General features: G+C 42.3%; 1 protein-coding gene across 1 annotated transcript in view; it reads right to left on the bottom strand.

The window, feature by feature from the left end:
- The window catches only part of UROC1 (urocanate hydratase 1), a 68364-nt gene that overhangs the window by 32425 nt on the left and 21868 nt on the right, over window positions 1-14071 (bottom strand). The window contains exons 6-12 of the mRNA XM_015429374.1: window positions 12602-12663; window positions 12114-12180; window positions 10437-10580; window positions 8669-8757; window positions 6973-7035; window positions 6196-6375; window positions 2211-2308 (exon numbers count right to left, since the gene is read on the bottom strand). Coding sequence (XP_015284860.1) covers window positions 2211-2308; window positions 6196-6375; window positions 6973-7035; window positions 8669-8757; window positions 10437-10580; window positions 12114-12180; window positions 12602-12663 — 703 coding nt within the window. The remainder of the gene's footprint in view (window positions 1-2210; window positions 2309-6195; window positions 6376-6972; window positions 7036-8668; window positions 8758-10436; window positions 10581-12113; window positions 12181-12601; window positions 12664-14071) is intronic.

The raw sequence follows: 14071 nt of genomic DNA, 5'->3' as shown, positions 1-14071 counted from the left end.
CGGGGAGGGGGGAATCTAATAAATATTTCAGAAGAATACTCAAAATACACTAAGAAATTATAAAAGCATCTGTTAACATGAGAATAATGGATAATACACTGAAAAGCATGTATAGGCGGTACCTTATTCCAGACAGAGTAGCAAAAATGGTACCCACAGCTTCCAACTTGTGTTGGCATTATAGTAGGAGTACAGGGTCCATTTTACATATCTGGTGGAATTGCTCAGCGGCACAAAGATATTGGCTTGCAATATTTAAGGCACTAAATGAAATTCTAGGACTCAGTGCCGTGTTATCCCAGGATATCTCTTTTAAGTATTCCCCCAGCTAGAATACATGAAAAAAATGAAACCTATGATTAAAAACTGACTTACAATAGTGAGACTACTACTGGCACAAGCCTGGAAAAGGTGTTCAAGAAAGAGACATGGGCCCGTAATATATGGTGTATCATGCTTATAGAAAAAAATCTCACATAAGAAAATGTGGAAAGGAAAGCTGTGCACAGGAAAAAATATTGAGACTTGGTGCCCTTTCACTGTAGACTGGAATAAAATTAAACCCTACAAGAATGTGAATTTATATCTGCACCTTTTTTCCATTAATGATCACAATTTCTCTCCCTTAAGGATAATAAATTGCCAATTGTAGGTATGGGTAACAATTTGTTGATGGCTTGTATCTTCAATAGTTGTAGAATGATGTTTTGTACTAAGAAGGGTTGATATACGAATCCATTGTTGATGGCTTGTATCTTCAATATTTGTAGAACAATGTTTTGGATTAAGAAGCGTTGTTATATAAACCCATTATACCTCTTTTTAAATGAATGGCACATTTAATAATTGTTGTTTCTTTTTGTTTACAATTTTAAAAATTAAAAGAAAGAAAATTCATGAATTTTAAGATTGTTCACATTTTTTTGTAACCTGTGGTCTATCATAATTTGTCCATCCCCAAAGAGATCAAGAATAAGTTTTACTCCATTCTTACACTGGATTAGATACTTCAAAGCAGCTTCAGCCTTTGGATTGCATAGCTCTGCAGTGACTGAGAGCTATGAGGTACGGGGAAGAGAATGAGGTGTGGGGGGAAATTGGAACTATTTAGCAAATAACAAAATTCTAACACAGAAAACACTTTCAGATGGGAATCAACATGAAACCCACATATGGTTTTCCTTCATCATACTATCAAAGAACTCAGTCTCCCCTGCTTCAAGCAACCCATGGCACTATTCACATCAGGGGCGCCATGAGTGACTGACCTATTCTAGTTAGCGCGTGTCTCCGCCCTCTGGCCTGAGCTCAGCCTGCAATGAAATAAGAAACCATTCGCCGAGCAGCCAGCAGGTATTTAAATCAGATAATTAAATTTTTAACTGTTACCGATAATGCTTTAACGAACTGGTTTAAGTAATCCGATATATGGTTTTATTGTCAAATGATATGTTGTGAGCCGCCCTGAGCCCGCTTGCAGGGTAGGGCAGGATAAAAATCCCAGAATTAAAAGAAATAAATAATAAATATGCCACATAGGAGTTTTACTCACCTCCTTCCTGCACAGAAAACAACCTACCTTCCATGCAAGTAGCACAATTTTTTTAATTTATGTATTTATTTATTTTGGATTTATATCCCGCCCTTCCAAACGGCTCAGGGCGGCTGACATAAGGCTAGTGCCCGGTTAAATAGGTGAAAAACAATAAAACAGTGTTGAACAACCACAATAAAATCCCGTAAACAATATTTAAGGTGCTCTGATGTTATCCTATATATAGATCCCCAAAATGGGAGCAGTAATCCCAATTCGATGGCCAGCTGTATTAAGTAGCGAGGACTCCAGCGATGACATTGTACCACTTCCGCCAGGCGACGCATACCCCCCCCCCCATAATAGGGGTAAATGATGGAACAGTACCACGGTGGTGGAATAGTGGCGGCTGCGGATAATTACTGGCTTGCCATCTGTTTTAAAATTGGATTCTTAATTGTTTTTTGTTTTATGATGTGGTTTTATTGTTTATATTTCTGTTGTGACCTGCCCTTGGCCCACTTGTGGGGGAGGATGGGATAGAAATAAATAAATAAAATAAATGTAGGAATTCTGTAAATATGAAGCATCCCTTATACAGAAGTGGATTGTCTGTGGTTCCCAACCAAATGGAAGTCTTGTCTTCTTTATGCCCCAGATCGAAGAATCTACTCACGGGCTCTCTGAGCTTCTAGAAGAAAAGCATTTCCATAATCCCAAAAAAACATTCCTTGATCAGACAGTTTGTTGATGGCAGCCACTTGTCTTCTCAGACTACAGACAAAAAAACCACACAATAAATTCCAACAGCATCTGTCAAATTACATGCAGTAAAAAAAATGATGTGATCACTAACACATCCAGCATATCCTAAAATTTGAGAGATTAGGATGATGTGAGAAGGAACGAGTTTGAACACAGAAGGGTCATGGTGAGATGAGGGAGACATGGTTTCCAGTTAGAGCTGAGACAAATTTTAAACTTTTTGGCATAAAAAAGGAGCTGAGGGGGGAGATTTCCAAAAGACCCCACAAAGCTTCTTTTCTTTACACCTGTTCATTGATTAGTTGTTACTTTGGCTGAAAGAAAGCTAATTCAGAATGCCTTTCTTTTAATAATAACTTCAAAACCTATTAAATAAGTATTGCCCTCACTCAGAATTAGTTTGCTTTCTCTCAGTGACATGATCATGTAGCCAACTATGATTAGCTATGTGGTGACATCACGTTGTCCCTGACCTGGATGGCCAAGGCTCATCAGGTTTCAGAAGCTAAGCAGGGTCTGCCCTGATTAGTATTTGGATGGGAAACCACTAAAGAATTCCAGGTTTGTGACACAGAAGCAGCAAACCACCTTGCCTTGAAAATCCGATGGGGTCACCATAATTCAACTGAGATTTGATGTCAATTTCCACCATGTTGCCCCGCAACATACCTTCCCAAGAACCATGTCTTTTTGAAATGTGAGATCCTCTAGCACTCTGAAGTGAGAGGCGCCAATGAAATAAATCCATGTTGATACCAAGTCAGGGTCTCCCTATTAAGGCAGGTATATCTCCACGCACTTTCAAAAAGAAGTTGTTTGCCTACATGCTGTAAAACAGCATTAATCAAGGGACTTGTGTGGCTCTCCAAAGGTCCTCCCATCCATGGTCATGACCCATGCTTGCATTTCTGCTGGAAATGGAATCATGCATCTTCTCTTCTTCCTCGTCTTTCCCATCCTCTTTCTTTAGTAATTCTAAATGCATTGAGAGAGAAGGTGGCATGGTATAGCCTGATCTTGTTGGATCTCAGAAGCTAGGCAGGATAGATACTTGGATGGGAGACCATCAAGCAAGACTCGGCAGAGGAAGGGAATGGCAAACTACCTCTGCTTCTCACTTGCCTTAAAAGTCCCTTGCTGGGGTTGCCATATGTTAGCTGTGACTTGCCAGCACTTTACACACACACACACACACACACAATACATTATGTGACTTTCCCCATCCAATTGCAACTCCCCCATCCACAGCTCTGTTGCACTGACTTGCTTGCAGGGGTTGAAAAACTTGCAACACTGTGATATCCCATGATGCATTTTGTATTACTGAACATTACCAGGGTTGTGGGACAGCAAAGAGGAGATGCGGGGCTGCTGCTTTCACTGGCAGCCATGTGTGTGTCCTCTAATGTCTAGTTCAGGCTTCAGCGATGAAACATCCTGAGAGTGTCCTTGGGCTGTCTCTCAGTCTAACTTAATCTTACATTGTTGTGAAGAGATGAAGGTATCATGTACACTGTGTGGATGGGAAAGAAATCTCATCATGAATAAATATCAGTTTCTCTTCCCAAGCTGAAGTCTCAAGTGACTTGCTAAAACTCAAAACAACGATGAGCCGCTTATTTTTTAAAATCCTGTTAAAGAGAGGGATAGGGCATATGGATTTGCTCTTAAAAACAAAAGTGAGAGGAGCTGTGCCTTTTGCCCTTCAGTGGTCTCCCTGCAGTCTGACACTCTGATACCAGAACTGAGCACGGTTGGGAGAAAAATACCTGGACCACCACAGAGACAGAGAAAGTCCAGCTGCCCTCATCCTCACAGCCTTCCGTTCTTTAAACCAGATTCTTACCCCACACACACGATTTATACATGATGATTGGAGCAGGCTCAAGTATAACCAAATGGGACTGCTGCCATCACATCTAGTTTGAGCCATAAGAGTATCAATCGATATGGGCAGCTCCTGACTCCCAGCCCATTGTTTCAGAAACAGAGACTTAACAGGAACAGGCTGCAGGAAGAGAACAATTACTGCTAATCTATACAACCTAATTTTTTAATTCCTACTTACGGCAATTATGGAATGGAGACGTGAACAACTGGCTATGGCTCAAAATCAATACAGCCAGGTCACTTAACATTTTCAGTGTTCCCAGAAATAAAACCCCACCAGCCATTTGCTGACTTGATTTTAAAATAGAAATTGAAGAAATTAGTGACTTTTCTATTGCCCCCTTCGGCAAAGAAATTTTTGTTTCCAACTGCAGGACTCATTTATCTTTTATTTTTCTATGCCAACTTCCATTTAGACCTACTTCCATTTGCCACCAGTTTTCATAGAATCATAGAGTTGGAAGGGGCCATACAGTCCATCTAGTCCAACCCCCTGCCCAATGGAGGACCAGCCTAAAGCACCTCTGACAAGTATTAATCCAGCCTCTTCTTGAAAGCTGTTAGTGAAGGGGAGCTAACCACCTCCCTAGGCAGCTGATTCCACCTTTGAACCACTCTGACCGTGGAAAAGTTTTTCCTAATAGAGCCGATACCTTTCTGCATGTAATTTAATACCGTTGCTCTGGGTACTATCCTCTGCTGCCAACTGGAACCGCTCCTTGCCCTCCTCCAAATGACATCCTTTCAAATATTTAAAGAGTGTAATCATGTCCCCCCTCAATCTCCTCTTCTCCAAACTAAACATTCCCAAGGCCCTTTGCCTTTCCTTGTAGGGCTCAATCTCCAGACCCTGATCATCCTCGTCGCTCTCTTCTGCACCCTCTCAATTTTGGACTGAACTCCAGGTCTTTCTATCAAAATGCCCAACCCTCCCAGCAGTTTAACTACTTTGCCCCCCTTCAAGCTCCCCTGCTTTCACAAATATAAAATGAGCATAAAATTTTCAGGTAAAACATTTTCATGTAGTGACTCCTTAGCATCTGATTAATTTGCATTGGTAAGTCATGGAATATTAGGTACTGACAAGTAGTGGAAGTGTATTTGCCAGATGTGTGAGTTAGGCTGACATGCTACTTTGGAAGTAGAAACCCATTTCATTGGCATTTCTTTTGGAGTACCATAACACTGTCTTCTAAGGATTAAAAGTAAGTAAGCAATACTGGAGAAGATGAAGAATGCAGACTTAGGAATATTACACTACAATTTCTCTCTTTCTTTTTCTTTCTGCCTGTCTGTCCCATCAAGTTGCAGCCAGTTTACGGTGACCCTGCAGGGTTTTCAAGGCAAGAGATGTTCAGAGGTGGTTTGCCATTGCCTGCCTCTACATGGTGACCATGGACATTCTTGGTGGTCTCTTATCCAAATACTAGCCAGGGCTGACCCTGCTTAGCTTCCAAGATCTGACAAGATCAGGCTAGCCTGGGCTGTCCAGGCCAGGGCTCAATTTCCTACTTATGTAATATTATCAAACAGTATATAACAATGGGGGTGGACTGAGTGAGTCTTGAATACATGTACATCAGAGTTTTCTTTCAGCTTGATGTAGAGGCAGTGGCTCGGTGGCAGAGTGTGGTTTTGCAGCTGAAAGGATCAGGCAGCAGGTGATGCAAAAGACCTCTGCCTAAGAGACCTGGAGAGTAGCTGCCATAGTAGACAATACTGATCTTGATAGACCAGTGTTCTGACTCAGTATAAGGCGGATCTCATGTGTCTGTGTTGCTTAATGCAGAGATATTACTTCAGACTGAGTTCACCATAACATAGTGTAGATTCTGTTTTTATTAATCTCGTTCCAAAACTAGCCTCCTACCCCACTCCCAATTTTTTTTTAAAAAAAAAAAATATGTTTTGCAGGAGACATCTGACCTCAATGATGTCAACTGAGACAAAGTATCATTCAACCAAAAAATGCCTTACAACAAAACCTATGAAAATTACTTTAGTACCTTTCTTGCACAAGAACTTTGAATGCCTCTGTATTGCTGGTCATGAGCTGGTTAGCTTCTTTAAAATTCAGCTGTACTGGGTAGTATCCTCCATTGAATGGATTGTGGCAAGATGTCTGGTCAGATCCCAAATCAACTAACAGATCTCCGGTCTTATTGAACTCATCAACAAGTCTCTCCCTGCCCATAGAAAAAGAGGATGTGGACAACTATACGTCAGTTAGCTTGATTTTGTTATGGAAAATGGTTATAAACCAGTTCAGCTAAAGGAACACAGGCATAATCTCATTAGCCAAAATGCATTTCCTAAGAACAAGCTATAGGGGATGTTTGCAGTGGCACATGGTTCACTCTCCTACTGAAATCAATGAGATTAATATTGGCTGGATTATGCAAAGCAAAACACAGTGATCCTTTATCCTACCACCTGGTTCAGAAAGTTCGACAAGGAAGAGCCACTAATTTAGAGAATTCCTCAAGCTGGAGGAAACTTTCAACCTTTGCTGAGCAGTATGGTAAATCACAGGCCAGTATTCAGGGTTTTTTAAAATAATTAGCTTAGTTATTAAAGGAAATGTGGCGGACACAATAGTCCATTGGCTTTTGACAAGGTGGTATTCATTCTATCTCACCCACACATGCACACACACATATGTAAGAGAATCACAGGTAGAAGAGATGCCACAATGTTGGGTACACAACACATTGAACTTCTCCGTAATGCTTTATCAGTACATCATTGTCGAGAAGATCATAGATCAGTCATCTATTACTTACCAAAGATCTACTACATTCCCATGATATCCCAAGCTAAGAGCCATTTTATCCTTCCTGGCTTTTCTGTGTAAAAGTAACAAGAAACTGAATTTTAAAAAATTGTATCTCAGTAGCCTTATCAGATAATTTTTGCTCAGAATATTTTTGATCAACCATTTCAGCTACTGATAATATCTATAAATGGCATCACTGTATCACCAAACATACTCACAGACCACGAGCTACAAGCATCGAACCTTTCCTGACATCTTCTAATCCTCTCCTCATTTTTTTATTCTCTAGTCTTGCAATCTCCTCCTTAACCTCTGACCTCTCGGCCTGCCATGCCTTCCTTGAGGATACTGGCTGATCCTCTCTGATGCCACAGTAGATTACTCAATCACAAATACTAAGAGTGTCTCTACCGTAGTTAACATTGACATAGCAGGCTGCTTAGACCCTTGACATTAGCGTAGCCAAGGAGGCTTTGGGGGTCTTAAAATTCAAATTCAAAAAATCGAACAGCAACTTTGTTAATAGATTATACCTCACAAGATGGCATAGGCTTTTGTATGAAGTCACACAGGCAGACAATTCTTGCTGTCTATGCTGTGTGATTTTTTGAAAAGATGTTTAGACTGTTCTGTGTCCCAGTCTGAGACCAAAGAATTCATTCACATATCACTTCTGTCATGCCTGCCCCTGCTGATGTCATGCCTGCCCTTGCTGATGCCCCTGAGGAGGCACCTGCCAGCCAGGAGCCTGTGGACTTACAGGCTCCTGAGGACAATACTGCAGCAGAGAGGCATCCTGTAGCTGAAAGCTATCTAAGTGGTGAGGAGGATAGAGCCTCCCAGGGAACACCTGCAAGGGATCAGTCTCTGCTGCATCCCAGTAATTCATCATCAGACTCACCACCACCTGTAAACAGGCTCCGGAATGTACGGAGACAGCAGCTGAGAGAGTGAAGACAGAATGCACGCATGCGTGCCAGAAGATCTCTTAGCCCTGAATATTGACAGGATCCTGACCTCGCTCCCGGCTAGCTAATGAGTTGATTAGCTAGCACTGTATATCTGCAAGTCTGTTGCCGGCAGTCATTTGTGCTGGCAAACGTCGTTTGTCAGGACCTGAATCCTTGCATCTCTGCTCCAGACCTTGTGGAATTCTTATTGGCTTGATCCTCGGCTTTTGACCCTCGGCTTCATTGACCCTGCGTTCATCTCTGACTCCTCTGATATCATTGTGATTTATGGACTTGAAACTCTGGTATGTCTGACCCTGCTTTTGGACTGTGATTTAAACCTGTTTGAACCTTGCTGCCTGATTTGCTCGGCTTGACCTCGGACTGCTTCTGGACTTTTGCTTGCTTGCGTCACGCCCCCTGGTCCTGCCGTGACAACTTCTGTGTAGGCAAGTTCTGTACACTAGGGGGAAAGTGGCTGATGGCGTGAGTCTTTGTTGGGTAGGTCCAACTACTTCTCACATATCACTGGAAGACTCTTATAAAAGAATCATGTCTGCTAATTTCCTTCTTATGGACCGGATTAAACCGTGGTGCAAAATCCTAGTTTTGGGGGAGGGAGTAAAATATAATTTGTCCAAATGCCTACGTTTGGTTACAATCCTCCACATTGCAGAAAAGGCCCTAAAAGCAATTTTGTGGGATTTGGAATTAATTAGTGAAAAACTGAGAAACAGGTTTCTTGATTAGTACCTGAGCCGAACAATGCAGTGATCCAGACTGTCGGTGATTTCCATCAGCCATCCCTGCTTGTAACGTTTTAAGAGTGCCACTTCATCAACCTGAATGATTGCACAAAAAATACAGCCCTTGCTATAAATAGCTGGTTAGTGATATACCTGACCAATGCTGTGTAGATCTGAATTCTAGCTTGGAACAGGCCACTCGTAGCCACTGATCTCTGTTTTAGGTTGTGTCATAGATGTTTCTGACAGGAAGCACAGTTGGTATCCTTTAGACAGAGGGAGGAAACTGGGGAAATATTTCCTACCACTTTCATGGATACTTATTATGAACATTAAAATTCAAGACATTATCCTTAAATAAGCTGCTTGAACATTACTAGGAAGTTGGCACAGGAAAGCCAATGTGTTCAGTTCTGAATGCATTACTCGCATGAAAGCCATTCTCAGGTGTAAAGAATGGCTGATATTAGAGCAACTTTATTTAGAAATGATCTCATCCTCAGCAAAAGAATATGGAGAGGTCATGTGAAGGAGCATATCAGAGGGTAAAATGAAAATTCTGCTTCTCACAGTTATGCAGAGATGAAAATATTTCATAGGAAGAATGTAAGAGTTCCATCTTTTCCTTACAGGTTTGGAGCCAAGATTCTGCACAGTGAAAAACCATTGGTTACAGCATTGAGAGACCTGAGTTCCAATACTCCACTCATGAAGCTCACTGTGATGTCTTTGGCAAGCCACAGGGATAATTCACAGGTATACTGGACAACAGGAGAACCCAATATACATCTGTCTCAGCTCCTTGGAGCAAATTTAAACTACTATACAAATGTGATTAAATGAGTAACAGATATCACACATTTGTATTAGGTATGACCAGCAATCTCCTTGAGGAATACAGGTAACAGGTCATCTGTTGAATCTTTCCGACTCTGCATCTTTGTCATTCACTGAAGCCACTGCCTGTGAACTTGAAACTCTATGAGATCCTTCCAGTGACTCTATAATGGGATTATTTTACTGTAGTATCAAGGTTGGAGATATTTTATGCTAATTTTCAACTACAATTAGGCTTGCCAAGTCCCCCCGGGGGGGCGGGGAAACCCCTGCCTGAGAGCCCCGTTACCCGCCAGCGGCGGATCGGGCCCCGGGGGGAACCCCACTCCCAAAGCATGCAACATGCCCAGCGTCAGCACATCACCCGGAAGTGACGCAATCACGTCGGGCACATTGGAGGCGGGGCCACAATAATCTGAGGGAAAACTCTATGGACTCCCGGACCAGCACTGGACTCTCCCGCTCTTCATAAGGGGACTTGTACCATGTTGCAAGGGGCTTTGATATTCCAGGAAGGGAATTTAGTGAAGGAGAAAAAATGGAGAAAAGGGATTGCTAATAAAGCCTGAATTCTCCCTATAAGTTAAAATGACTGAACTAGAGCTTTCATACTTTGGTCACTTCATGAGAAGACATGATTCACTGGAAAAGACATTTTCTCTAGCGTAACCTCAGCTTGTGGGATCTGTGGAGTCCCAAATAAACTCCCCATTAAATAACACAGCCCTTAAGAGCCTATGCTCAAGCTCCCCAGCAGGGCACTCAGCCTCCCTCTTCTGCTTTTCACACATTCTGCACCCTTTTGCGTCTAGAGCCTTCCTGGCTCATTCCATTCCTAGCTAGGGGTTACACTTGCAAAAAGTTGTAGGCAGTAGGAAAAGAGGAAAACGCAGAAACACACAAACAAAGTAATACAATATGAGTACAAGCAGTTTTACCTCAGCAATAATTCCCACACAGCCAGCGATGACTGCAGCCTTTGCTTGAGCTCCACTCATTCCTCCAAGGCCTGACGTGACAAATACTTTCCCAGCCAGGTTCTCAACTCCTAAGTAGCGACGGCCTGCATTGAGCACTGTTAGCTAAAGCACACAGCAGAAAAGAGCAGTTACCAATCCCTTTCCCATACTCTTCCAACGACAATACTTTTGTAACATCTGCATTTGAAAGTATCACAATGCAAAAGTAATCACATAATGCTTTTAGTGAAGGGGGCTTCAAGGATTTCTGGATTTGTAACAACTTAGATGGCTTTTATAATCAGGGAGTTTCTACAGCAGGGGTCCTCAACCTTTTTGAGCCCATGGGATGCTTTGGAATTCTGATAGTGTGGTGGGTGCAACTACAAAATGGCTGCCACAGGAAACGCCACTAACCACCAAATGCCAGGGAGTGAGGTTATGCATAATACTAACAGTAACCAACATTTCAGGCAGAAGTTCTGCTTAACGGGATACCTTTTAAAATGAAAATACTGTTTTAAAAATATTTTCTTGCATATACTGTTTACTTTTAGTCACACAGTGACGATCTTTGTTCTGTAGTGGCAGCTGCTGCTGAAGCAATGTTTTCCTGTGTCTAGGCAGCCAATCATATCTTCAGTGGCTTATCAGAAGCCCTGCTGGGCAAAAATCCCCACCTTGCCCTGCCCACTTTCTAAAAACACTTGATGGGGCACCAGGAAATGTGTCGGAGAACACCAGGGCACTGGGGACCCCTGTTCTACAGCACTGGTTTGCCAAAGCTCCTCCTTTTTTCCAGTTAGTATATCTAAAAGGAACTTCAGGATCCCTGAAAGGAATCTGGAAGCAGCTTCCCTAATGCACTCTCCACTCCCCATATATGGCAGAAATCTACCCTGTCCAAGGAAAATTTTGCTTTTCTGCATACCCCCCCCCCACTGGGTTGAGTGGAGCCCATCAGATGCTAGACCAAGAATGGAAACAGACAAAATTGTATTTGTCCTTAACCTGGGAGACCCTATACCTTGTTGTGAGGATACAACTGAGGAGAGGAGAAAGACATAAACTGCTTTTGATCACCATTAAGGGGAAAGATGGGGTGGGGGGTATAAGTGAAGCAGATAAAGAGAAGGTTACCCATGCATGGTTCTACATGGCCAGCAGGATCCCATTTAAAGGAGGCTTCTACGTGTGCAAAGTCAGCACATCAAGGATCCATGCCTCTGTTGTACAGTGCAGTTGATGTTAGTGACACAAAGATGTTAATGACATTTACAGATGACACTGGTCATCTTGGAATGCACCCACTCCAATTACATTCACATGATGGAAAAACGCAGCTGAATTGCCTACCACGGAGAGGCTGCCTGAGAGGAGAAAAGGAATCCAGTGCATCATTCACAGACAGAAAACACCCTTCTGTGTGACTGAGGGATTTGGGCTCACCGAAGCCTTTATTTAATGAATCCCCCTATATAGGCAGCTCTCTTGCAGGAATACAGATTGGGAATTGCTGGTTGAGATATTAAAATAATCTCTCATAAGATTATGAGCAGTTTGAAAAGCATATCTGAAAGTTGCATTTTTAATCAGAAGTGGACAGAGGCTCCTTTTTCATACACAATACATGCTGCTGGATGGTGCCATGCTCACCACAGTCCCATGCACTATTCCCTGCGGTCCAATGTAGCAGTAGCTCCCTGCAGTCATCTGTCCATACCTGTCAATAACAGTGGATGCAACACAGTTTTCTCACTCAATTCTGTCAAAAACTTTTCACTATAGTAGCTTAGCAGTACAAAATCCCTCACTTAATTGTATGATTTGGTACATTTCTGCACCCACTTGTGTCTCTTTCTCACCACAGAGCCTCTTGGGTCTTTGGGTCTATACTTCTACTCATAGCCTCAGAGGGGTTGCCTCTGTTACATAACCTGTCCAAAAATTTCAGACTTCTGAAGACAAATCGGTCCTTACAAATTAATTAAGAAAAAGTAACTCAGTGTTGACAATGGGTACTTCCTGTTATACAAGTTGAACCTTTCCAATAGCAAGGGACTAATGGCTGAAATCCAAGTCCCATGTTAATAGCAGAAAGCAGGCCCTAGAAGCTTACTGAAGAATTATCAAAGAAAACGTACATCGTAACTCCCATTGCAAACAGTTTCTCATATTCTTCTCTGGAGGAATAGTTAGGAATGACCTGCATAAAGAAAAGGTAAAATAAAAGCAGTGAGGAGAGGCTGTGGAAGAAGAAAGGCGAACGATCTGTTCTAGAATAGATTTCCTCCTCCGCACATATGCACGCACACACTATGAAACTATATCTAGTCAACCTTGCTCATATTTACCTTGTGAGAGAGCCTAGGGGAAGAGCAAGTGAGATCAAACACTATATATTTTAATTACATGAAATATAGCGTGGCCCTGTTATATTAATGATGCTCCAAGAATCCTAGAATCTAATGGTCAGAGAATTATGATAATGTGTCTTTGCTCTTCTCAAGCAATAAGCAAATTATGACAGAGAGAAGATAAGGGGTTCTTTGGCTCAAGAACATGAAGAATGATGGGTGCAATTATGATCATGTCAGGTTAAAACTAGGGAGTTTGGCAGCTGGAACACAGGTGGGTCCATGGTGTCACGTGCACCATGATGTTACTTCCAGGGAAAACCGGAAGTGACATTATGTCACACTAGGAATCTCCGGAAACCCTATACCTTATAGCAAATCCATATAATTTCTGGTGAGTCCTAAAACTATTTGATGGCACTTCCCAGGTTTTCCTCAGAAATGGCATCACAGCAGCAAGCAACATGGGCTGCTAGCGAGACAACTCCCGCCACAGCAGGAGACCTGGCACCCCTAGTTACAACTGGCCTCCAGACAATAGAGATCAGTTCCCTGAAAGAAATGACTGCTTTGGAGGGTAGACTCTATGGCATTATACCCCACTGAGGTCTCTTCTCCTCCGTGAACCCTGACCTCCCAAGACTCTATCCTCAAATCTCCAGGAATTTCCCAACCAGGAGTTGGCAACCTAATCACCAGTGCTTTTGATCTCATGTCAAAAGCTGATGTCTATACGTTCAATCTGTGCAGTCAGCATGTTGACAACTACATCTATCCATTACAATGATAATACTGTAGGCAAAGCAGCTTTCAATGAACCAATATAAGGAACAACATGAAGAAACATGGAGAAATTTGAAACAGGGGCAGGACCAAGGGGGTACTGGGAGGTTAAGACGGCCCTGGAGGAAGTTGAGCCAAGCGGCCTCTGCAATAATGGCACTACCACCAAGCGTACTTGGCTCATCAAGTGAGCCTGCACCCATTGTCACTGTCCTGACAACCCAGGCCTGAGCCAAGCAACCCATTCCATACAGGAGAAAGGAAAACTGGTATGGGAAATACCATGCCACATTATGACTTCTTGAAGAGTGTGTGTCCGTGTGAGGGTACTGTGTCCAGTGTACTTAACGGTAAAGGATCAAAAGGAAAGCTGGAGAGCAATAACTAAGCCATATAAAATCTAAGTGCTATGTACGTCAGAACATAGTTACAGAAATGGCAACTGATAATAAACAAAAGATGGAAAGACAATAA

The sequence above is a fragment of the Gekko japonicus genome, unplaced genomic scaffold, assembly GCF_001447785.1.
Source record: "Gekko japonicus isolate JY-2015 unplaced genomic scaffold, Gekko_japonicus_V1.1 scaffold12, whole genome shotgun sequence".
NCBI lineage: Eukaryota > Metazoa > Chordata > Lepidosauria > Squamata > Gekkonidae > Gekko > Gekko japonicus.
This window is presented reverse-complemented; position numbering and strand designations above follow the sequence as displayed.